Source organism: Canis lupus, chromosome 4 (assembly GCF_011100685.1).
Source record: "Canis lupus familiaris isolate Mischka breed German Shepherd chromosome 4, alternate assembly UU_Cfam_GSD_1.0, whole genome shotgun sequence".
Taxonomy (NCBI): Eukaryota; Metazoa; Chordata; class Mammalia; order Carnivora; family Canidae; genus Canis; species Canis lupus.
The window spans coordinates 36,836,643-36,860,641 of NC_049225.1; the positions used below are offsets into that span (position 1 = coordinate 36,836,643).

General features: G+C 54.0%; 3 protein-coding genes and 1 long non-coding RNA gene across 18 annotated transcripts; 2 read left to right on the forward strand and 2 right to left on the reverse strand.

Moving 5' to 3' along the window:
* Positions 1-904: 904 nt before the first annotated feature.
* F12 (coagulation factor XII) lies at positions 905-18,397 on the forward strand. 5 transcript variants are annotated; one of them, XM_038534641.1, is made up of 14 exons: positions 905-1,006; positions 1,372-1,429; positions 5,056-5,155; positions 5,312-5,382; positions 5,682-5,792; positions 5,935-6,066; positions 6,204-6,308; positions 6,425-6,590; positions 6,680-6,882; positions 6,980-7,202; positions 7,408-7,544; positions 7,639-7,794; positions 8,288-8,436; positions 8,524-8,844. In XM_038534641.1, the coding sequence occupies exons 1-14, from the start codon at positions 950-952 to the stop codon at positions 8,689-8,691; spliced, it is 1,836 nt and encodes a 611-aa protein (XP_038390569.1). In that variant the 5' UTR covers positions 905-949; the 3' UTR covers positions 8,692-8,844. The 5 variants fall into 5 exon arrangements, 1 of the variants encoding a protein (XP_038390569.1); XR_005358111.1 differs by lacking the exons at positions 8,288-8,436; positions 8,524-8,844 and adding exons at positions 17,910-18,148; positions 18,236-18,397 and having other exon boundaries at positions 6,980-7,544; XR_005358110.1 differs by lacking the exons at positions 7,639-7,794; positions 8,524-8,844 and adding exons at positions 17,910-18,148; positions 18,236-18,397 and having other exon boundaries at positions 6,980-7,544.
* On the reverse strand, positions 4,202-11,409 carry LOC111095525. 3 transcript variants are annotated; one of them, XR_005358116.1, is made up of 2 exons: positions 11,349-11,409; positions 4,202-6,541 (listed from the first exon to the last, which is right to left on the reverse strand). It is a non-coding gene; the product is annotated as an uncharacterized LOC111095525 (long non-coding RNA). The 3 variants fall into 3 exon arrangements; XR_005358114.1 differs by lacking the exon at positions 11,349-11,409 and adding an exon at positions 7,532-9,654; XR_005358115.1 differs by lacking the exon at positions 11,349-11,409 and adding an exon at positions 6,928-7,332.
* Positions 9,897-10,985, forward strand: PFN3 (profilin 3). The gene has a single exon (XM_038534642.1). It carries the CDS (start codon positions 10,080-10,082, stop codon positions 10,491-10,493), a length of 414 nt encoding a protein of 137 aa, XP_038390570.1. The 5' UTR covers positions 9,897-10,079; the 3' UTR covers positions 10,494-10,985.
* On the reverse strand, positions 11,655-23,999 carry SLC34A1 (solute carrier family 34 member 1). Of its 9 annotated transcripts, none has more exons than XM_038534634.1 (13): positions 23,885-23,977; positions 22,574-22,702; positions 22,278-22,427; positions 22,061-22,189; positions 21,846-21,989; positions 20,831-20,942; positions 20,512-20,707; positions 20,325-20,420; positions 15,414-15,483; positions 14,969-15,136; positions 13,635-13,751; positions 13,416-13,540; positions 11,655-12,722 (listed from the first exon to the last, which is right to left on the reverse strand). In XM_038534634.1, the coding sequence occupies exons 2-13, from the start codon at positions 22,680-22,682 to the stop codon at positions 12,219-12,221; spliced, it is 1,920 nt and encodes a 639-aa protein (XP_038390562.1). In that variant the 5' UTR covers positions 22,683-22,702; positions 23,885-23,977; the 3' UTR covers positions 11,655-12,218. The 9 variants fall into 9 exon arrangements, with proteins under 9 accessions (XP_038390562.1, XP_038390561.1, XP_038390565.1 ...); XM_038534633.1 differs by having other exon boundaries at positions 12,219-12,722; positions 22,574-22,713; positions 23,885-23,999; XM_038534637.1 differs by having other exon boundaries at positions 12,219-12,722; positions 22,278-22,440; positions 22,574-22,713; positions 23,885-23,999.

Genomic DNA, 23,999 nt, shown 5'->3' on the forward strand with positions numbered 1-23,999 from the left:
CTCCCTTTCTGTGGTAGCTAGAATTCTAAGATGGCCCCAAGTATGCATACTTTTTCCTAGTTATGCAATCCAACACTAATCTAGATGTTCTATAGAATAATGCTGCAAATGTAATTAAGGTACCAAATAAATCGACCTTCAAATGAGATTATCCTTGGTGGGCCTGACCTATTCAAGTGAACCCTTACATGGAACGGGCTTTTTTCTGGCAAAGGAGATTCAAAGTGTGAGAAGGAGTCAACATGGGAGGAGACTCTCTGTTGCTGACTTAGAGGATGGAGGGGGTCACATGGCAAAAATGCAAGCAGCTTCTAGGAGCTGAGGCCAGGCCCTGGCTGACAGCCTGCAAAGAAACTGGGATCTCAGTCCTACAAATGCAAGAAACTGAATTCTGTCAATGATCTGGATGACCTTGGAAGTAGATTTTGCCCCTAGACCTTCCAGAGAGCTCAGCTGTGATCAGTTTCATGATGCCCTAAGCAGAAAACCCAATCACAGTGCCAGACTTTCGACCTACAGATCTGTGAATAGAAGGGTATTGTTTTAAGCTGCAAAGTTTTTGGTTAATTTTAGGCGGCAATAGAAAACGAGTATACTTCCCCATAGACGCTATGATCCCCGAAGTAGGAAGCTTCTCTTGGATCTCCTTAACATCCTCCCAAGAGGACCTGAAACATAAAGTCCCTCTTCCTGCTTCCAGCCCTACTATCTGTGAAAAGGATGAGAAGACCAGCTCCTTATTCTATCCACACACACCAAATCCCAATTCCCTCACCCTTGGGGGCCTAGCAAGGAAGCTGCTCTGCTTGGCTTTCCACAAACAGCCTGTGCCCTGCCAGGCCCAAGAGGGCAGCTTGACCCAATGTCTGCTTCCCAGGACTCGGGGACCTTTGACCAATTCTATTGATCTGGATTCCTGGGCAAGCAGCTGGACTAATAGACAGACGCCATGAGGCTTCTGCTGTTCCTGGGGTCCCTGCTGGGAAGCCTGGAGTCAGTACTTTTGGTGAGAGCTGTGGGAACAAGGAGAATTGTGCTGGGATGGCCCTGGGAGTCCCTATCACAGCCTTGGCCTCTGATCATGACCTTTTGGTCCAGGTGACTGGGAGGCCTATTTGGAAAGGCAAGAATAACCCATAAGGCCCAGGTGGAGGAGAAAGAGACACCCAGAGCCAGTGGATAGGAGGACATAGTCTTTATTTCCAGAGGAGGGGATCTTGAGGAGACAATGGAAAGAGGAAGGAATGTTCTAGGTCTTTTGAGGAAATTTCTGCATTTCTGAGATGTGAAAGGAAGCTGAGGACTGGCTCAGGTTCAGAGGCCGGCTATGACTTCCTGGGACAATTCTCTGCCATCTTCTCTCCTCTGTAGACTCCACCTTGGAAAGCCCCCAAGGTGCATAATCACAGAGCGGACGAGCACACAGTGGGTAAGTACCCTGGCTGCACCTCCTAAGAGACCCTTGCGTGCGAATGAGTACTGTGGGGAGTGTTGCCAATGGCAGTTTGGGGCTCTTGGAGCGCAAGGAGGGATCCTAGGTATTCTTCACTTTGTCCCCACTTTGGCTGACATTCAGACCAGAGTGTCTACTATGTGTCTGGTCTTGTGCCCATGGGCACTGGGGACCCAGAGTGATGAAAAACTGTGTGCTCCTGGAGGGCAGGGCTTGAGCTGTATCTGAGTGCCCAGTCCAGTGCCTTCTAGTCTTCTTTAGTTTCCCTAGCCTCTCTTCTCCCTCCCTCAGTACATCTTACAGGCATCAGTCATGCTACACAGAGGCCATGGCCCTTGATGGACAAGGAAGGATCAGAGCAGGGCTTTGGTGCCTAAATGCCTCTGAATCTTGGCTTCATCACTTATGTGCAGGTGACTCTGGGCAAGTGACTTGACCTCTCCGAGCTTCAATTGCTCCCAATCATAAATAGTACACCTCTTAGGGTTGTGGAGGAGAAATGAGTTGTTAATCCATGTGAAGCCTTCAGCCCACAGATTGCTGCATGGTAAATGATTAAACTATATTAGCTTTTATTTATCAAGCTCCCTTTTAGGTGGAAGATGTCTGTATCCCCCCCACCTCAAATCATGCCGCAGCTCCCCATTGCCTATATTTTTTCAGGCACTCAATATTTGCCTAGAATTGTGACCTAGATGGACCCTGCCCTGGTAAGCCTGGTGTAGTGGGGCCAGACCCAGGACCTCAGCATGGCACTAGGGCCCTCACATCCAACCCTGCCTGTCTCTGCCTCCTTTCCTCTTCCTTCTACACCCAGCCAAACTGCTTTCCTCTCTCTTGCCTGAGCCAACCTAGGTGCCCTGCTCTTGTCTCATTACCCACTTGCAGTCGTCCTCCTCTCTGTCCATCCCATTGGCATCTTAAAGGTCCATCCTAAGACTCTTCTCTCCTCTTTTATTCCTGTTCTTGGTTTGGCCCTCATCAAGTGCCACTGTGCTTTTAATAACAAAACAGCAGCTAATGCTTATTGAGCACATTCTATGTGCTAGACTCTGTGTTAAGTATGTGATAGACATTATCTCATATGAGCCTCACAACACCCCTCTGAAGTAGACAGTCAAGTCTTGTCATTCATGGTTGCCATGTGCCTATTAAGTCACCGAGAACACTGAATTAGCAAATGCTGAATGGCTGTTCCTAAAGGAAATATCAGGTTAGATTTCTGTGAGCTTGAGTCTCAACATTTTCATCAACTGTCAACATTAAAGCTTGTTTTATGTGTGATTCTGTTTCAAGATACCATACTTAATATACCGTTGCTTCATTAATCCTGAAGCCACACTTCGACATGGATGCAACTGGAGGGTATTATGCTGAGTGAGATAAGTCAATCAGAGAAAGACAATTATCATATGGTTTCACTTATATGTGGAATATATGAAATAGTGAAAGGGACTATAAGGGAAAGGAGGGAAAGTGAGTGGGGAAAAATTATAGAGGAAGACAAACCATGAGAGACACCTAACTCTGGGAAACAAACAAAGGGTTGCAGAAGGGGAGATGGGCGGGAGGTTGGGGTCACCTGAGTGACAGGCACTGAGGAAGGCACTTGATGGGATGAGCACTGGGTGCTATACTATATGTTGGCAAATTGAATTTAAATAAAATATTAAAAAAAAAAAAGAAAAAAAAAATACTGAGTCCATGGCCAGCAGCACTATAACTCATGGCTGGACGAAGTTTATCTCACACAGAAATACTCTCTGTGGTACCCATAGTGACCTGCTTACGCTTAGGAACTTCAACACTGTATTTGGGGGCCATTTTCAACAGTAAAAGCATCTACCAGAAGCACAAAATTTCAGAACTGTGGCTCTAAACGACTGTGAAAAGGACACTTCTTTACACTGGAAGAGCTGAAACAAGAAGCAGAGCATTACCTTGTTTCACCTCAGCTGGGAATGCTTCAGGCACCTCAAACTTTTCACCATCCTATGCATGTCCACAAATGACCATATAAACACCCTGAGAATTGGTTAGGGGATTACAAATAAATTTTAGCAAGAAGGCAAATTTGCAAGTATGGCAAATAGAGAGGCTCGACCATACTTTTTTTTTTTTTTAATTTTTATTTATTTATGATAGTCACAGAGAGAGAGAGAGAGAGAGGCAGAGACACAGGCAGAGGGAGAAGCAGGCTCCATGCACCGGGAGCCCGACGTGGGATTCGATCCCGGGTCTCCAGGATCGCGCCCTGGGCCAAAGGCAGGCGCCAAACCGCTGCGCCACCCAGGGATCCCTCGACCATACTGTTTTAAAAAATAATAGTAACAATATTTTTATTGTAAAACTTTGGAAATTACAGAAATGCAAGAAGAAATTCCTCCATAATCCACTATCTTCTGACAAACCACTCCTATAAACTTTGGGGCATGTCCTTCTAGACTTCTTTCTGATGCATATGTAAATATATTTATACAAAAATAGGACCACATTTGACATGCTGTTTTTAACTTGCTCTTCATTTAAATTTATGCTTTCTGTACTATTATATCTGCATCATTAAAAGTGATTTTTAGGGGCACCTGGGTGGCTCAGTCAGTTAAGCATCTGACTTCAGTTCAGGTCATGATTTCAGAGTTCTGAGATCGAGCCCCGCATCTGGCTGAGCTCTGCTTGTCCCTCTTCCTCTGCTTCTCCCCCATCCCCCACTCTCCCTCTTTCTCTCCCCTTCAAATAAATAAAATCTTCAAAAAATAAAAGTTATTTTTATTATGAAATATGCATAATATAAAATTTGCTATCATAATAATTCTTAAGCATACAATTCCATGGTATTAAGGACATTCTATTGTCCTGCAACCATTACCACCCTCCATTTCCAGAACCTTTTTCATCTTGCAAAATTAAAATTCTTCAACTGTATAGTTGACCCTTGAACAAGAAGGTTAGCAGTAGAAAATCCTTGTAGAACTTTTGACTCCCCCAAATTTAACTACTAATAGCCTACTGACCAGAAGCCTTACTGACATTGTAAACAGTCGATTAACACATATTTTGTATGTTAAATGTATTATAAATTGTATTCTTGCAATAAAGTAAGCTAGAGAAAAGAAAATGTTTTTAAGAAAATCATAAGGAAAACACATTTATAGTACTGTACTTATTGGAAAAAATCCACATATAATCCACCATAGTGAGTATGGTTCAAACTTGTGTTTTTCAAAGGTCAACTATACTATGATCATTGCCATTTTACAGGTGAGGAAACTAAGGCTTAGAGTGGCCAAGTGACTTCTACATTCACCTAGTATTTTTTAAGTGCCTACTTTATGGCAAGCACTGTTCTAGGCCTGGGGGCTGCAAATTTGCCCAAGGTCACAAACTAGTAGGTGGTGAAATCAAGGTCACACAACTAGTAGGGTGGTGAAATCAGGAGTCCACTCCAAATGTCTGACTACAGAACTGAAGCTCTGAAGCAAGAAGCAGTCTTGAAGGCACAGCAATTGTTTCAAGGGTCTATTTTTCAACCAGACTGTGAGAGGTGGTACCTGGGCAGGGGGACATGGGGCATACCATCAGGGAGTGTGTTATCTCTGCAGTTCTCACTGTCACTGGGGAGCCCTGCTACTTCCCTTTCCAGTACAACCGGCAACTGTACCATAAATGCACCCACAGGGGCCGGCCTGGCCCCCAGCCCTGGTAAGACTCCCCAGAAGGGGTTGGAGCAGGGCCCTGGGGGAGATGGATTCTGCCCACTTTCTGCCCAAGGAATCCTTCGTGGAGAGAGGGGGCTCTATTAGGGAAGGGTGGGCCAGCCCCTTGGGCAGAGCAGGGAAGCTTCATCTCTTTCTACAGGTGTGCTACCACCCCCAACTTCGAGCAGGACCAGCAATGGGCATACTGTCTGGAGCCCAAGAAAGTGAAAGGTGCTACACACAGTCTTTGGGGGTGGTGCAGGGCCCTCTCCTCCCCACTAGTTACTCTCCTGGGTAACATCAGTCCCTACACACCTGGTATTCTGGGCCCACCCAGACTCTTCCATCCCTCCAGAGGGAAAAGTTCTAGGAAAAGGTAGCCCCATTTTACAGGTGGGTGAAGTAAAACATGGAAACTTGGAATGCCAAGATCACAAGACAAGCAAGGTTTGGGTAGGGACTCGGCCTCCATGAGCCAGGCTGTCTGATTCAGGCTCCCCACTCTTACTTCCACTGTGTCCATCTCTCAGACCACTGCAGCAAACACAGTCCCTGCCAGAAGGGAGGGACCTGTGTGAACATGCCAGACGGCCCACGCTGCATCTGTCCAGAACACTTCACTGGGAAGCACTGCCAGAGAGGTAAGGAGATGGTGAAGGCAGGGGAGGAGATGCTGAGGAAACACGGCAGTCCGGGGCCTACTGAAGAGGTCTCTGGATCCCCAGAGACTTGGCATGATCCCAGCCTCTCCTGAGACCCCTGCCCTCACCCCTTTGTCCCCAGAGAAGTGCTTTGAGCCTCAGCTTCTCCAGTTCTTCCATGAAAAAGAAATATGGCATAGGCTTGAGCCAGCCGGTGTGGCCAAGTGCGAGTGCAGGGGTCCTGATGTCCACTGCAAGCTGGTGGCCAGCCAGGGTGAGTGGATGGGCGGAGAACTGGCCTGAGTCGGGAAGAGAAGCTGTTAGAACCCCAGGGTAGTGTGTCCAAGGAAAGGGGAGTTCTCTGTGGGGGTCTTTGGGCCCAGAGGTGGCTCAATGCACTCCACCTGCCAGGCTGCCACACCAACCCGTGCCTCAACGGAGGCACTTGCTTCCAGGCAGAGACTCACCGCCTGTGCCGTTGCCCCACCGGCTACGCTGGACGCTTCTGCGACGTGGGTGAGTCGGCACCCAGAGGAGCGGGAGCTCCGCCCCCAGGGAGGAAGGGCGGAGGAGCGTGGGGAAAGTGGCTGAGAGCGTGGTTCCGGGCTGCAAGGAGTCTCCTCTCTCCCCAGACACTGAGGCGCGCTGCTACCACGGCCGCGGGCTTGACTACCGCGGAGCGGCCGATGCTGCGCTCTCGGGCGCTCGGTGTCAGCGGTGGGCCTCCGAGGCCAGCTACCAGGAAGTGCCTGCAGAGCAAGCGCTGAGCTGGGGGCTGGGCAACCACGCCTTCTGCCGGTGCGCTGGGGTGGGGGTGGGGGGCAGGGTGTCCCCCTCTGCCCCAGGGCCCTCTGGGGCTACTCGCGCCTTAACGGCTCCCGTTACAGGAACCCGGACAATGACACCCGCCCGTGGTGCTTCGTGCGGAGCGGCGACCGGCTAAGCTGGGAATACTGCCGCCTGGCGCGATGCCAGGCACCGGGCCTGGCGATCCCTCAGATCCTGCCTCCCACCCAAGTCCCCTCTGGCCGTCCGACCCTTCCCGTGCCCTCGCCCTCAGCGTTGCAGAAGCCCCAGCCCCCGACCCCAGGTAGTGGGGAAGGGGCGAGGGGCCAGCGGCTGCGCTGCCCGCTACCTGGCAGCCCCCGGCGGGTCTTCCCCGCGCTCAGCCTGGGCTCCTCCCGCAGCCTCGAGCGCCACGCGGGAGCAGCCCGCGGCCGTGCCCAGTTCGCGCTGCGGACAGCGGCTCCGGAAGCGGCTGTCCTCGCTGAGCCGCGTCGTCGGGGGCCTGGTGGCCCTGCCCGGGGCGCACCCCTACATCGCCGCCCTGTACTGGCGCCACAGCTTCTGCGCGGGCAGCCTCATCGCCTCCTGCTGGGTGCTGACGGCGGCTCACTGTCTGCAGGACCGGCGAGTCCCCGCCCGCCCGGCGCCCGCGGGGGACCCCAGCTCCTCTCTCCCGCTCGCCCAGCTTCCGCGCGACGCCCGAGCCCGCGTCCCAGCTCCCGCTCCCTTCCCCGGCGCCCCAGGACCGAGCCGAAACCCAGGGAGGGGCTCGGGGGCAGGAGGCCTGTGGCGGGCTCTGAGCGCGCGCCCCCGCACCCCCCGCCCGCAGGCCGGCGCCGGGGGAGCTGACGGTGGTGCTCGGCCAGGACCGCCATAACCGGAGCTGCGAGCAGTGCCAGACGCTGGCCGTGCGCGCGTACCGCCTGCACGAGTCCTTCTCGCCCGTCACCTACCAGCACGACCTGGGTGCGTGGCGGCGCCCCGCGGCGCCCAGGGGAAAGGGCGGAGGCGGGCTCGGAGTCCCGGCGCCCGGGGCTCACCGTGCTCCCCGCCTGGTTAGCGCTGCTGCGCCTGCAGGAGACGGCGGACGGCCGCTGCGCGCTCCCGTCGCCTTTCGTTCAGCCGGTCTGCCTGCCTAGCGGCGCTGCCCGCCCAGCCGAGGCCCAGGCCGAGGCCGCACTCTGCGAGGTGGCCGGCTGGGGCCACCTATTCGAGGGTAGGCAGAAGGCTGGGGGCGGCAGGGACACCTCTGGCCCCGGGGTAGGCGAGAAAAACCCGCAGTTTGGGCACCACGAGGGACAGGCGGCGCCGACCTTGCGCGTGGGGAGGACTGGGGGCCGTCGCAGTCAGCTCCTGCCAGGTCCTGGGCTTCACTGCTGGGGACGGGGATCCAAATCTCCTAAGGGGTCCAGGGGGAATCACACTTTCCCTTGGTTCTTTCTGGGCGCTGTGATGCAACGGCTAAGGATGCCGGCCTCGCGCTGGAGCAGTCGGTTCGCTCGCTGGGGAGCATTGTTCTGAGACACTGGGGGGTGGGAGTGGGGAGTGGGGTTCCAAAGCAGTCCTGCTCCGCCCCGCCCATTCAAATCCTCGCTCTTCTCTGTTTTGTCTGTAAAATGGTGTTAAGAGCAACTCTCTTCCTCACCGGCTAATTAGTGGGCGGCAAGCAAAGTCGAGAGGAGTGTGAGGAAAGCGCTCTCGGTTCGTAGGTGCGGGGGAATATTCCAGCTTCCTGCAGGAAGCGCAGGTGCCGCTCATCCCTCCCCAGCGCTGCTCCGCCCCCGAAGTACACGGAGCCTCTTTTATCCCGGGCATGCTCTGCGCTGGCTTCCTCGAGGGCGGCACCGACGCCTGCCAGGTGAGTCCGTGGGCCGCCTTGGCGCCCTCCACCCGGTCAAGTGCAGACCCCAAACCAAGTGCGCTGAGCCTCGTGTCCCCGACCCAGGGTGACTCCGGGGGCCCACTAGTGTGTGAGGAAGAGGCCTCAGAGCGCCAGCTCATCCTGCGAGGTATCATCAGCTGGGGTTCAGGTTGTGGCGACCGCTACAAGCCAGGTGTGTACACCGACGTGGCCAGCTATGTGACCTGGATCCAGGAGCATACCAATTCCTGACTGTTTCGGGACTTGTCCTTCCCTCCTGGGCAATTCTGGAATGGGAAGGTGGCTGGCCTAGGATTACGGATGGCAAGGAATGTGTTTCATTCCTCTTAGCACCGTCACTGTGGCAGGCATGGAGTAGGCACTCAATAAAGTGCTTTAAAAATGCTTGAGAGGCACAGCTCTTCAGGGGGCCCCATGGAAAATGCCAAGACAGTAAACTGCTGCAGTTCTCCACACCTCTCAGGGAACAGAATCTATTGAGATCTTAAGCAAAATATAGAGATTCATGTCCAGTTAATATTTACTTAGCTGTTCTGTGTACCAAGCCCTGAGCAAGGTGACTCCATAAATCATTCCTTATATGAAACTATCTTAACATTTGAAGTTTGTAGAACAGAGGTTCTCAACCTCTGCTGCACACCAGAATCATCTGGGGAGCTTTTTTGAACCTATGCCTGAGAACTACCTCAGATCAATTAAATCAGTTATCTCTAACTGGGGTGTTGGTAGTAGTATGTTTTGATAATTCTCCAGGTGATTCCATGTGCAGCAGAGGCTGAGAACCATGGTCAGAAATGCTTAATATTACAACAGTGGTGTGGACTCAGAGCTGGCAATGTGGAAGATGACTCCCCCCAACTTGCAGTAGGGCAGTGGGGCTCAAAGTGTGCTGGACCACCAGCAGCAGCCTCAGCGGGGAACTTGTTAGAAATGCATATTCTCCAGCTACCTCCTGTACTACTGAATCAGAAACTCTGAGCTGGAACCCAGCAATCTGTTTAACAGATTTCCAGGAGATTCTGATGTTCCTAACATTGAACCAAACTGGGGATTCTGGGGGTTGAATGGTTACCAGGCCGAGAGGTCTGGCTGTCCAGACTTGCTCTCTTTCATTTTGTTCTTTTTTTTTTTTTTTTTTTTTAAGGTTTCATTTATTTATTCTTGAGAGACACAGAGAGACAGAGGCAGAGACAGAGGCAGAGGGAGAAGCAGGCTCCATGCAGGGAGCCCGATGTGGGACTCGATCCTGAAACCGTGGGATCACAACCTGAGCCAAAGGCAGACACTCAACCACTGAACCACACAGGCATCCCTCTTTCATTTTGTTCTAAAACCCACGAGCACACTGTGCTTGGTGAGCCATTTAAGTTGGTTTTTCAAGGGTTATATAGACTTAACACGATTTCCTCTTTTAGGCTAACCTTACAACTTCACCAGGCCTCAGAACCTCTTTCCCTCACCCCACATATACATTCTCTAGAGTATATAGCCTCTCTGTGACATCATCATGCCTCAATATCACAAACCCGACCCCACGTGCGTCAGTGTCTCGGGTTCCAGGCACATGGCACAGCTGGATATCCCTTGAACGTGCAAGGCGAGGGACGCACTCAGCCAGAATGGGAGACTGGAAAGGCTATATCAGCGCAGTGCTCCGGGACCAGCGTATTGACGACGTGGCCATCGTGGGCCACTCGGACAATCGCTGCGTGTGGGCATCACGCCCTGGCGGCCTTCTGGCTGCCATATCCCCGCAGGAGGTGGGTGTGCTCACAGGGCCCGACCGCCGCACTTTCCTGCAGGCAGGTCTGAGCATTGCAGGCCGCCGCTGCTGCGTCCTCCGTGACCACTTGCTGTCTGAGGGCGATGGCGTTCTGGACGCACGCACTAAGGGGCTGGATGGGCGCGCCATCTGCGTAGGCCACACCCCGCGCGTGCTCCTTGTGCTTATGGGCCGTCGTGGCGCGCACGGCGGCATCCTCAATAAGACAGCGCATGAACTGATCAACGGGCTCCGCACGCAGGGCACCTAGCAGGACAGCTAACCTGCCCTCGCAGCTGGGCCAAAATAAACAGCTGGGCGTGGCTGGTTCATCCTCTGTTTGTGAGCATGCAGGGCAGTTGCAGATGAGGAAACCAGTTTCCTGGAACATTCTTACAGAGGGGTTACCTAATGGGGCTGGGATTCTGAGCCCAAAGGTTTCCCGGTCCTGGCCCTCTTTCCGTGAGTGCCCTGCAGAGGCCTCTGGCCTGACTTCCCAGAGTCCTTTCCCAAAAACTTTCCATACTTCCAAGACACACTCTAAAGGGAGCCCCTCCCACACCCCTTCCCAGGTGCATCCCAGCTAGACCCAATGGGGTCAGGGAGTCAGGCTGGAGGTCAGTGTACTTCTCACCCCCTCTACTTGGCAGTAGGAAGCCTTTGCAAATGTTGTGAGTGCATGAGGGAACAGGGCTGGTAGCTTGGAGCGCAGCTCTGGGGTCCCCTCCCAGGTTCTTGCATCTCCTCCCACAAAATCCAACAAGAGTGGAAAGAGAGCACAAGTCCAAGACCATCACAATGAGGTCTGGGACCCTAGAGCCTTCTTTCCCTCTTGGGGTCCAAAGGCCCCAGAGGACTCCCTGGACTGCAAGGAAGAACTTAGGTATCCCCCACCCCTTGATCCTCACACTGGAGGCTTTAGCTCCGGGGCCTTATGGAAAAGGAGGAATTGAAAAGTTTGGATGGATTAAGGGAGGCTTGATTATTGCTCAAAGATAAAGGACAAAGGTGGGAGGGAGGATGGCTGGTCCCCACCCACTCTGTGCTGGGGCCCAGGGCCTAGCCTTTCTTGCCCATCTTCACCTTCCCTGTTCCCTCCCTCAGTGTCTCCCAACAAAGCCCTCACCTGTCATTTGTTTGCTGGAACTTGTTCTTATCCCAGAAAGGGGGAGGAAGTAAGGTGGGTGAGTCTAGAGGCAGGGAGAGACCAGAAGTCAGCTGGGTGGGGTGGGTGGGGATGGTACAGAGTGCCTTTCTTATATTTGCCTTGGGGGTGGTCCCAGGCCCTAGGAGGGACTCCCAGGAAGTCTGAATCAGAGGTTGGACTCATTAAGGCAGGGTTAGGAGGATTATTGGGGTGGCTTGCAGGAAATAGTGCTGCTGAACCCCAAAGCCATGGTCTTGCCCCCTCCCCAGATGGAGAGCAGGCAGATTTTTAAATGCAAATGAGAATTTAATTCCTTTTTCATCACGAAGTATTGGGAAAGGGAGTTGTAGCGGTGCTGCAGAACAACTGGGTGAGGATGAGCAGGATGGTATCAGGGAGGAAGGAAGGTGACAGGGAGGGGTGAGAACTCAGCCAGTGACTCAGGCACCCACATCTATGCACAAGCAAACAGCTGCAAGTCATGTCCTCAGACACACCCTTACTCCTGCTGCGCCGAGTCGGACTTGCGTGTACAGGAAAACCAAACACAGGCCTCTGAACAAGATCTTCTTGTGGGCAAAGGACTCAAAAATTTCACCAGGTGCCCCATAGCCTGCACACAGCCCCCCACAGGTGCTTTAGTACACACATGCAAGATGACACACAGTCTCACTTGAACACGCCCACACACGCATACACACTGACTCTCAGTCACACAAGCTCAGACCTCTGAAGAGCTGCACAAGGACAGGCCCATGCCCAGAGTGCACAGACACACCCCTTTGCCCTTCTACAGTGGCACCGAGCACAGGCCCTTCCCCGGCCCCTGGGGCAGTTTTGGGCTGCAGGCTAGAGGCGGGTGGCATTGTGTCGAGCAGGCAGTGCCAGGTGGGGGGAGGGTGTGGCAGGGGGCATCTCCTCCAGGAAGACCCTGGCAGGCAACGGTGGGGAGCGAGGCTCGGGCCTGGCACAGCACAAAGTGGCACGTGTGATGAGGCGGTCCAGAGGCTGCAGGGAGTGCATCCAGCGGGGCAGGAAGTCCCATGTCTGCAGCCACTTGGGCAGGTGTCTGGGGCTGCGATTCTGCAGGACACTGATGAACACCACAAAGGCCAGCAGAGCCCCAAATGGCGTGCCCACACCCACCATGGCCTGCCAGCCTGCCATGGAGATGCCAAACACCAGCGAGGGCAGCAGCAGGAAGCACAGGAGGAGGTAGAGGACAGCAAACCAGCGGTACTTAGCAGTGCGTTTACCCAGCGCCTTGGCCATGCGGATAGGCAGGCGTGTGCAGGGCACCGGGTACCACAGCAGGATGCCCGAGATGTTGAAGAAGAAATGGCAGAGGGCAATCTGTAGAGGAGAGGGCAGAGGGGCTGAGGTGGGCATGGGCCCCGACTCCCCATCATGCCAGCAGGGATAGATAATAGGAGTCAGGCCTGGCCTGGGCAGCAAGAAAGTCAGGGCTGATGGGTTCCTAGTAAAATATTGAGACACTTTTGAACCAGGTGATAAATGCTGCCCTAACTCTACACATTTTCCCCACTGATCTGTCTCACAAATTCCCCAGCAGACTGTGCCCAAACCCAGCAACAAAAAGATGCATACTAGTTTCTGGCTCACAAGCTCTGGCCTCCTCATTGGTCTGAGCCCTAGTCCCAGCCCCAGCCCCAGCCCCAGCCCCAGCCCCAGGCTTGTCATTGCTCCATTGCTCCTAGAACAGCTGCCCCTTTGCCATCTGGACCCCTGCTTGTCCTTGACCCCCGAGAATGGGCCAGCCCCCCTCTGGTTGCACCCCTTCCTGAGTGCAAATCCCACCTGCTGTTGTTTGTGTGATTATTTGATTAACTTTTACCTGTGAGATGCTAAGGCCTTGGAGGTGGCACCAGGTCTACTTTGCACTGTGTGGTGTCCACAGAGCCTGGCATAGTGGGTGGCCCCTAGTGGGCCGTCAAAAACCTTGTTCCATGGTGTCCCACCCTGGGTCTGGTGCCACCGTGCCTCAGTCACAGCCCTGTCTTGCCCTGGGCAGGCTCCCAGGCGCACCTGGACAGCACTAGACAGCTTCTCCCTGGGGCTGGCCAGTGCGGCCAAGATGGCGGTGGTGGTAGTGCCGATGTTGGAGCCCAGTGTGAGGGGGTAGGCCCGCTCGATGCTGATCACACCCAGGCCTGGGGGCAGACAGAGAGGATAAGTTCTCCCCAGGTCCTTCCTTTAGCCTTCCCTGCCAGCGCCCCCCGCCCCCACCTTGCCATGGTCACTCACCAATGAGTGGGGTGATGGCTGAAGTGAACACAGAACTGCTCTGGACAATGAAGGTCATGCCGGCGCCCACCACCATGGCAAAGTAGCCTGTGGCCCAGGTGAAGGGGGCGGGGAAGTCTACAAGGACACCCCCGTCCCAGTAGGGTCAGTAGGAGGGCTTTGGGAGGGCAGCCAGGACCTCCCTTATGGAGGAGGTATTGGACGCTGGCTTCTGAGCAGGGCCTTGCCAGTTCAGTCCCCTGCTCAACTGCAGTGGCTTCTACTCTGCCCTCCTTGATCTTGGATTAAAGGCTCTTCTCAGCCTGGTTCCATTACTATTGCTTAGTAATATTTCCTCTGCCCGGGATATCCATTTCGCTTCTAAATGTTCATCCTCAGGGCTCAGTGCAGATATCATGTGCTACAAAGCCCTCCTGGACCTTGGCCCTCTGGCAGACTTTGTTTTGCTCCTGTCCCTAAGCTTTCAGAGATCCATAAATGCACCTGACTCCAGCATTTGTTACACAGCCTCTGCCAGTGCCAGGCCCTGTCCCCAAAGCCTGAAATGAAGCTTAAAATGAAAATCAGATGGTGTCACTCCCCTGCCCCAATCCTTCAAGTATAAAGTCATCCGTATAAAGTCCAGGCTCTGAGCACAGCTTGGGGGGTGGGGGGGTGCACGATCTGCTCCTCCCTGTTACCTTGCTGACTCCTCCCTGCCTCACTCACTGAGCTCCCACCACACTGCTGGCCACCTTTCTGCCCAGCTGGTTCCTGCGTTTGTGCCTTTGCACTTGCTGTTCCCTCCACACAGAACACTTTTCAGCCACCTCCGATTACTACTACTCATTTTAGCCTCACAGAGGCTGCTGAAAGCCCATTGAAGGAAGCTTCTTCCATATTCTCTGTCATTTTCGCTTTCTCCTTGGTCACTCCTCTCTATATCTGAATGTATCCCCCCTTGATCATTTATCTTTCATTGTATGTCCATCTCCTTCTTTGGGCTGTGAATCCCCTGAGGGTAGGATCCATCTCTGTGGCTCACCTCCGTATCCCTGGCACTAGATCATGCTTGAGCACATGGGTTTAATGAGTATTTGTTGAATAAATCAGTGGCCTCTGAGAATCTGTTTAGAGCCACCTACTAGAATGGAACCACAGCCAGAGGCAGTCACAGATCCCCAGCTGCCAGCACCTCAGGAGCCTCATAAACCACCCAGCCCAACCTCTTCTTTGTTTGCAGGGAAAAACTGAGGCTCAGAGATGGCAGGGTGATCACACAGCAAGGCAGTGGTGGGACTTAAGATTTGGAAGGGTCCATCCTGGGACCCACACACCCAGTTCTTGGGGCTCACCAGTGTTGATAACCTTCTGAATGACCTTAGCCACCTGGCCCTTAAGCAGAGAATTGAGCATCTTGACAAGGAGGATGAGGCAAGTACACAGGACCATCAGGGAGCTGGCCAGCAGAATGAGCCCCACAGCCAAGTCAGGCAGCCCTGTGTCCACGAAGATGTGGTTGCCTAGTAGGGAGAAGTGTCAAGCTGCTGAAAGCTGAACCCCCCCACAGCTAGTATCCCAGTCCCCTGCCTTTGCTGCCCTCTCAGGATTGGAACTTAAGGACCCACCTCAGGCTCCCTCAGCCTCAACAACAGGGCCTAATCCAAGTCCAGGAGCTGAGCTGGTAGACAGCTGGCTTTCCTGGGACTGGTAGCAGCAGTGGCCAGGAGAGAGATAGCCCTTTCTCTGCCCAGCTCTGCCCCCACCATGCCAGACATCTCCCATGATGCAGGCACTCACATTTCTCCATGGAGGCATTTCCAGGCATCCTGCTGGTGTTCGCCTCTGCCCTGGGCATAAGCGTCGGAACCTAAATGAAGAGGAGAGTGACTTAGAATATAGGAAAATGTAGCCTGGGGTTGGGGATAAGATGGGAATTAGGGAGAGATAGGGGGTAGGATGGAGGTGGGCCTCCTGGCTCCATGCTTGTGGATAATTTGCTTGTACTCTGAGCCTGTTTCCTCTGCTAGAGAGATGGGGATGGAAATGCCTGCTGCAGAAGAATCTGGCCATGGTCAGCCCTCTGAACACTCTGTCCTATCAGTCTGCTGATCTGGACCTCACTGTGACCCACAGAGGTATCCTGATCCTGTGGCTTCTGACCATGGCCCTCCTTCCAAACACCCTCCCTTGCCCATCCTTTATTTACCAGTCCCTCTCTTGGTGCCCCCCCTGCTTCCCCAGCATCTGTGCCCCATCTTCTCACCTGAGGCACCATTAGCCCAGACTTCATTGTCCTCTTGCTCAAATCTTTATAGGGGGAGGTTGGGTACAGGAGGTGGGGGAACCACTCTTCTTCAGCCCTCACCTACTGTCAGTAAAGTGAGGGGGGCTCCTGGAGAGGCCCTCCAGTTCAGAGGGCGCAGGACTAGGCAGGTAGCTTATAGGGGCAGTAGCCACTCAGCTCTAGGCCACTGTCACCATCCAGGGACAAGCCAGCATGGCCAAATGGCCCGATTCTACAAGAGAAACCCCATATTTTCCAATTATGTGAGGGCCAGTTTGTTCTGGACCACTAATTTGCAGCCTCATTGGATCGAGGAATTATTTTTTCTCAAGTGCAACTGGGGTGCTTATCTTTCCCTTAGGATCCCAGCCTTGAAAGGAAAAATTGGGCTGGGCTTGGATGAGCAGAAACCGTTTCCCCGAGGAGGAACTGAGCCCCAGTGAGGGGCAGTTACTCCCAGGGCCATAGGCAAAACACAAGAGCCACAACGTTTCCTTATTCACATTCTGCCTCCTCTGGAGGCTGATTTAGGCCCTGGTCCCAGGAAGTTCTGCATCCCACACCCCCAGACCTCCCTTGTGCTGAGGGTAGTGTCTCAGGCAGGGCACTGGCACTTCAATGTCACAGCTCCTTTAGGGTTTATTCCAAACTGTGTCGTTTATAAAATGTATGATAGAGATAAGAACTATTTCTGGTGCCTGGCTTTAAATCTGGTTTATTTTAGTGACATGTGCTGCTGTGAGTGGGGCACTGTACCCCAATGTGTTCCAGCTGTCCATACCAGCAGTCCTGTTTCTTATACCAACATCCTGGAGCAAGTCATGCCACCTCTCTGAGCCTGTTTAAAGCAGGATGACATAAGAGCTGTTATAAACAATTACAGGAGAAAATGTGTGTGAAGTGCTCTCCAAAGGCTTATCTCATGATAAGTCCTCCGTAAGATACTGTGCCTCCTGATAAGGATTAGACCCCCCTTTGTCCCTGAGCCTATCTAGGCTTACACAGTGGGAAGGGTGTGTGCGTAGGTGTTTGTGTGAGATTGACTTCCTAGGTCAGGATCAATGGCTCCTGCAGCTGTGCCTGAGGATCCTGGCTCTAGTGGGAAAGACCTTGGTGGACCAGCCCGGAGCCCTGGGAGGCATATGATCCCTGAGATGAACGGCTGCCTGACCAGCCTGTGCCCCTGACCTGGCTGGGCCGGCCCACGGTTTCTTAAGGGAGGATGTTAACGGCTGGAAGGGGAGGGTCCCACTGGGGGCTGGCTGCCTAAGGGCAGGCCAAGGCTGAGGGCTCAGGCCTCTGGGGTTTTGACCCTTGACCTTCCTGCCTGGGGTTGCGGGGCTCTGGCACAGCTCCCACAGTGGGGGAAGTGGGAGAAGGCAGGGGCAGCATAGAACCTGTGAAGTGCAAGAGAGGACTGGTGGTGGGGATGTCAGAAGGTAGGCAGGCTGGACCTGCACGGTCAGGTGGGGGGGGGGGTACTGGGTGAGGGGAGGGAGCAGGCCCACACCTTCCTCGTCAGGAAGGTGGGAGCTCTAGCCTAGAGAAATAACTGGGCCGCCCAGGGTCTGGGACATACCCCGTAGACACACCCATCCTTCCTGGGCCGGGGGTGTGTGGTGGGGTGCTGATTTCTGTGGGAAGAACAGAATAAATGAACCCCAGGAGCCCTAAGCTGAAACCCCTGCTGCACCTTTCTCAGCTGTGTGATACTGCACCAAACACTTAACCTCTCTGGGCCTTAATTTCCTTCCCTACAGCAGGAGTTCTAATGCTGCCAACCTCTTCCCAGGGGCTAGTTTTGAGGAATCTTGGAAGAGAGGATTTGAGTGCCTGTAGGAACATCCAAATTAATGAGGCATCTCTGGAAACTGAAGGCCAGAATTAAGCTCACAGGCTCTGAGAATCCTTTCCCTGGGGAGAAACATACAGGATGTGTGGCTTGTGCAGTGTGTAGTTCAGCCTGCAAGGTAAAGGGAGCTCCAGGGTCTTTCTTTTTCTCGACACAGAAATCACTGTGCCAGCAGCGCCGTCTGGTGGCAAAGAGGAGAACTCCCTCTTAGAGCACTACCTGCCTCTCTGGAGCAGTCTGGGAGTGGTTGTCACCCATGGCATTCAGGCCCGATAGGAAGAGTGGAGAATGGACATACATGGTGGATTACCACACTGGCTTCTGGAAGAGGCAGCAAGATGGGGATTCAGAAGTATGGGCTCCAGATTACACCAGGATTTTCATCTTACCTCAATGGTATGAACTTGGGTAAGCCTCTCTGAGCCTCAGTTTCCTTAGCTGTAAAATGGGCAAGTGATAAATCCTGTTTTTCCGCCTTTGCAGGTCCTCAAAAGATGCTTGTTTAAACCATTGCCTCTGGCGGGGCACCTGGGTGGCTCAGTTGGTTGAGTGTCTGCCTTCAGCTCAGGTCATGATCCCAGGGTCCTGGGATTGAGCCCCACGTTGGGGCTCCCTGCTCAGCAGGGAGACTGCTTCACCCCACCCCTTCTCCCCCTGCTCGTTCTCTCTCTCTCTTTCTCTCAAATAAAATCTTAAAAAAAAAAAATTAAGAAAAAATTGCAATTGCCTGTGGATTTTCTTCCACTATTCGAAAACCCTCAGATTCCCAACACTGTCTTTGATGACTTGGTTTAGGTGAGGTTGGGTCCAGTCTGGTGAAAGTTGGAGGCCACAAGGACAGGTTGGAAAGGAGACTGGGTGGCCAAAGGGAAATTAGGAGTCTGGTGTGGGAGGAGCTACCAGCACACGTGGCGAGAGCAAGCACAGGGCAGCAGAGCCCTGTTCCCCGTGGTCTGACCTAGAGGGGCGGGTGAGAACAGGGAGCTTGTATGCCACCCCCTCCCCCGCAGCTACTGTCCAAGCCAAGGAAATCCCAAGTGGATACTGCTCTCGAGGAGAGGCTCTTCCCAGAGAGCTGGGACGCGAGACCACTACTCAGGCAGGCGGCGTCTGCGACAGTGAGGACAGCCCCCGCCACGTGAACTTGGCTGGCTTACTCCACACCACGAGGCCCTGGGTTCCTCTTGTGGAAGGCAGGATACTCATGTCCACCTTGCCAGCGTTTTGCGCGGATCCCATCAGGGGAGGGCTACATCCGGGGCACATGTGAGGGGACACCTGCCCAAGGCCGCTGGGGCGGGGGCGGGGGCGGGGCTTTCGGAGCGCGGGCGGTACTCCGCGGCTGAGGAGCTCCCTCCTGTGGCTGGTTTTCTGTGAAGACCAAACCCTGTGATTTCTGTGTTATCCAGATTCTGCTATTAAGTGAAAAGGATTTGGTCAATTCAGAGAGCTCAGAGAGTGCCCACGGGGCTGGCGAGAAGGTGGCACTGTGTTGGAGGGGTCAGAAAGCCAGCCCAAGAGCTGCCCACATGGGCTTTTGATGTCGAACTGCCTTGAACACTCCGAAGTGCCGAACCAAAGCTGCACACTGCTCAGACACAAAGGAACCACAGAGGGCAGGTTGAAAGGATGCTCTCCGTTCAAGCAGGGATAGCTGGGATAAAGGGCCATCAGGTAACAGGAAGGATGAGGGGGCCACCTGCGCGGAGCCTTGGGCTTCGGGTTTCCTTCTATCTTGTTCTAAGTGGGGTTGCTTCTTATATGTGACAATTAAGAAGCAAATACTGTGGATTACAGTTTTGATGAAGCACTTCCATTTTCGTGGCTGAGTGAGAAAGTATGCTGATTGCCTGCTTTCTTGTGAGCTTAGGGTCATGGCAGGTCCACAGGTGTCCAACTGATCCAAACAGATCTTCATTCTGGGCAGTAGACACGGTGCAGAAGGACACTTCTGTGGCAGTCTCTGGGGAAGGGGCCCCGACATCAGTACAAGTGGCTGTTGTGTTTCCACTGAGGTTTCCATGTGGCCCACTTGTCTCGTCCCTGTTTTTCTAGCTTTCCCAGGCATCCTTGTAACCCCTTCACTACCCCCTCCCCTGTAGGCCCCAATACATGGCACAGCTGAATCACTCTCCCCCTGGCACCCTAGTGGGGAGAAGAGAGCCCTAGACTGCTACACCTGTACTCAGGGTCCTGAAATGGCTGGACAAGCTCCAGTAAGTGTCTTAGCCTCTGGGAGCCTATTCTCTACCTGTGAAACCAGCAGGTTGAACCAGATCAGTGATTCTCAAACTTGAGCATGGAGCAGACCTAGAGGACTTATTGCAACATAGGGTACTGCATCCCACCCCACCCCCAAGTTTTTTCTAATATGTTTTCCCTGGACCTACTAAGGTCTTGGGAAGGGCTGAATAGCCTGTAGCTCTAATAAGTTCCCAGTGGTACAGGTGCTGCCGGGCCACACTTTGAGAACCATGAGGCTAGATTGAGTTGATTGGTAATAGCTGCCTAAAGCCGCTGTGAGACTGGAAGGGACTGGACAGTACTACTTGTGGCCAGACCTGAGACTCACCCCCATGGGGTCTGGGTGGCACCAGATCCGGATGAGACTGTGGTTTCTCAGGGACTCGTCACCAGTGGCAATGCTGGTAATCACAGACTTGTCCAGCTGTGGGCAAGATGTGGGTGGGGGGAGTGAGAGAGGGGTCTTTACTATCCCCCAGCCCCCACCCCATGCCCCATGCCCACCTTGCCCCCACCTGGATGATGAGCTTGGTAAAGGGCTCTGTGATGATCTTGAGCAGATCAGGGGCATCGCGGCCACCATGAATGTTGAAAGAGGCAACCACCAGCCCAGTAACATGGTGCAGGTACCCAGTGGCAGCCTCCAGGGGCAGCAGGACCAGAACCGACAGCCAGTTAAAGCAATCATGCACTGTGGCCCCTGCAAAGGCCCTGGGTGGGGAGGCCACATTGCAGGACAGGCCAGAGCCAGGATGCACTTATACCAGGGGCTCCTGACACCTGGAACCACCCTCCCCCGACAAACACAGGCCCCTCGCCACTCTACCCCCTCACCGCCTGAAGTCAGTCCGATCCCCCGCCTGCATCAATGCCACAATGGTATTGGTGACAGAGGTGCCGATGTTGGAGCCCATGATGATGGGGATAGCAGAGCTCACCTCCAGCACTAGCAGAAGAGAGGACCTCTTACATAACTGTGTGAGGGCCTCCTAGCTCCTGCCCCCACAACATCTCCCTCCAGCTCGCTGCCCACGTCCTGGCCTCCACTGGGCAGTCCTGCCATGATGCTGCCCAGCCTTGATGTCACAGGTACATGTGAGTATACATGATACATATGCGTGCATGTGAATGGATACACTGCATGTGCACATATATGTATATGAGGCACGTGTCCTGTACGCAAATGCAGATCTGTGCTTGTGTGTGCATGCATCCAAAGTGTGATGGTTAGTTTCATGCATCAGCTTAGCTAGGCTGCAGCACTCATTCAGTCCACTGGCCTAGATATTGCTGTGAAGGTATTCTGCAGGTGTGATTCACCTCTACAGCCAGTTGAGTTTAAGTAAAGGGGATTATTCTTGATATCTGAGTGGGCCTCATCTGGTGAGATAAAAGGCCTTAAGAGCAAAACTGAGGCTATCCGGCCTTGGCTTCACCTCAGAGTTTCAGCCTGCCCTTCCCAACAACCTCTGCTACAGATTGTAGATTTGCTTAGCCAGCCCCACAATTGTATAAACCAATTCCTTGCAATAAATCATATGTATATCTCCAGTAGGTTCTGTTTCCCTGACTGATGGAAGAAAGGACTATGTGGTGATAGGGAGCTGAGCCTTCCTGGGTCTGGACTCCCCATTTGCCACCCTTCCTAAATCTTGAGGCACTTCTCCTGGCTAAGATTCCCGGCCATGCCTTGGAAGATGGAGTGGGAGATGCTGGAGTCCTGCCCCTTGCCCTTAGCTCCCTGGCCCCACTTCTTTTCCTGGCCCCCAGCTCTGATGCACCACCTCAGCCCCCATCCAGCACACTCAGCCCCCCACACTCTTTCCCTAGCCCTGGTGGGCCAACTTACAGCCAGAAGAGACCATGCTGACAATGATGGACGTGGAGGTGCTGGAACTCTGCACCAGCACCGTCACCAGGATCCCTACCACCAGCCCTGCTACTGGGTTGGACAGGATGGCGTTGTCCTTGAAGATGTCACCAGCCACCTTCCCTGAGGAGTATTAGCCAGCATTGCCTGATGCCCTTCAGGAACCCTGTCCCGGTCCCCTTCTCTGGTCCTACCTCCAGCCAGTTGGAAGGCAGAGCTGAGCACGTCCAAGGAGCAGACGAAGAGGTACAGAAAGGCGAGCATCAGTGGCACCTTGAGGAATGTCATGCCAACCTGGCACAGCTTCTGGGCCAGGCCCAGCTCTGGAGATGGGCCAGTTGTGAGCACAGGGGCCAGGAGCTAAGGCATCAATTGCTGACATCCTTGCTGTCCACCCCTGCCCAGGCCCACCTGGCTTTTGGTCCTCCTCCAGGGCCAGCTTGGCAGGCAGGGGGTCATGGCACTCCAGAACCTCTCCATAGGGGCAGCCGTGCTCAGGAAGGGCCACAGGGCCCAGGCTGGGGAAGGCGTAGGCGGAGGTCCCTGGGATCCTATGCAGGACTGGGGAGGGAGGCTGATAAGGAGTTCCCAGAAGCCCTGGGATAGGCAGGGTCAAGGACGTGCTGGGCAGGGAGAGGGGTGGAGACCTCACCAGGGATGGTAGCAACTGTGGGCACTAAGGGTCCAAGGATGGGAGCAGCACTCACCCTGAGGGCTGGGCACATAGGCAAAGGCTGTCCCACGTATCACGTGTCCGCCTCGGACTGGGTGTGGGGAGACAGCTGGGGCCCCCAGCCTTTCTCCATAGGACATCATCCTGGGTGCACACCGTGGAGCTGTAGTAACACTGAATGACAACTGCTGTGTCCTGGGAACCGACCCATGCTCACACGCCCCTGTCCACATCCACACCCACATAATCATATGCACAAATACCCATGGTGTGCAATCCCTAACGCACATCCTCCACCCCCACATGTACCAGAGATGCACATTCAGGTACTCATCCCAGATTCATGTATTCATTTGCTCAACAAGTATTTGTTGAGTATCAACTCTATCCTAGGCACTGAGCTAGATGCTAGGGTACAGTGATGACTCAATACAAGGACAACCCCTGCTCTCAGGAAGCTCCAAGTCTTGCAGGGAGACAGATGCCAATGAAGTAACCCCTCACATAGAAAGTGGCAATGGGAACAAGGGTTCTAATGACAGATACAGGTGCCACCAGAGTGCCCCATGGAGGGGGTGGAGGGCAGAGATGACTGGGCTGTTCATCTGAGATGAACATGAGTAGGAGTCGCCTGATGGCGAGGGAGAAGGGCATGTGTGCAGCGGCCTCTGGAGGGAAAGGAGCTGTGAGTGCCCTGCAGCCAGAGGGGGCCAGGGAACGTGTGTCAGCAGAGCTTGCAGATGTGGGCCAAGGCTGTGTGTGTGGGAGGAGTTCTGATCATCCTGAGAGCAGAGAAGAGCCGTGGACACCTGCTTGCTCATGGGACCTGCTGGATGTGCACTCGGGAGAGTCCACTGGCCTGGATCTCAGGTTTGGGAGTTCCCTTCGCAAACGAACTTCTTTCCCCCACCTGCCTCTCTCCCTCACAGCAATAAACAAACACCAATGTCCTTTCTCCCATGAATGGCTTTCAGACCAGGACCGGTTTAGGTAAGGAGGTTTCCCCATGCCCGCCCCAATCTGAGAAACCCTTGGCATGCTTTAGAGCCCCCTGAACTGCCTCAGGAGTTCTTGGTGGTTGGGGTGAGCATACCCAGTCTATATCAGCAGCCTGTACCCCCACACCCCTATGTTGTCCCAAGGGCCCTTGGCTATTTGGCGGAATTGCAGGGAGCTGGAAGAGAAGTGCATGAGTTCTTTCCTTTGCGGGGTTGGACTGGGACTGAGATGTTATGGGTGCAGGAAGGGGAAGCACAGTTAGGGCAGAGGTGAGGGAGCAAGACCGATAGGCTATTTCCTTCTAAGGCTTGGGGATGAGTTTGGGAGTGAGGAGCCCTAGGCTTACCTTGGGATTCTGTGTTTCAGCTCCTGCTCAGCTACTTAAGGAAGCCCCAGGGGCCTGAGGCAGAGCTGGGACCCTCCTCTTTATACCCTTGGGTCAAGGGCAAAGTCCCAAAACC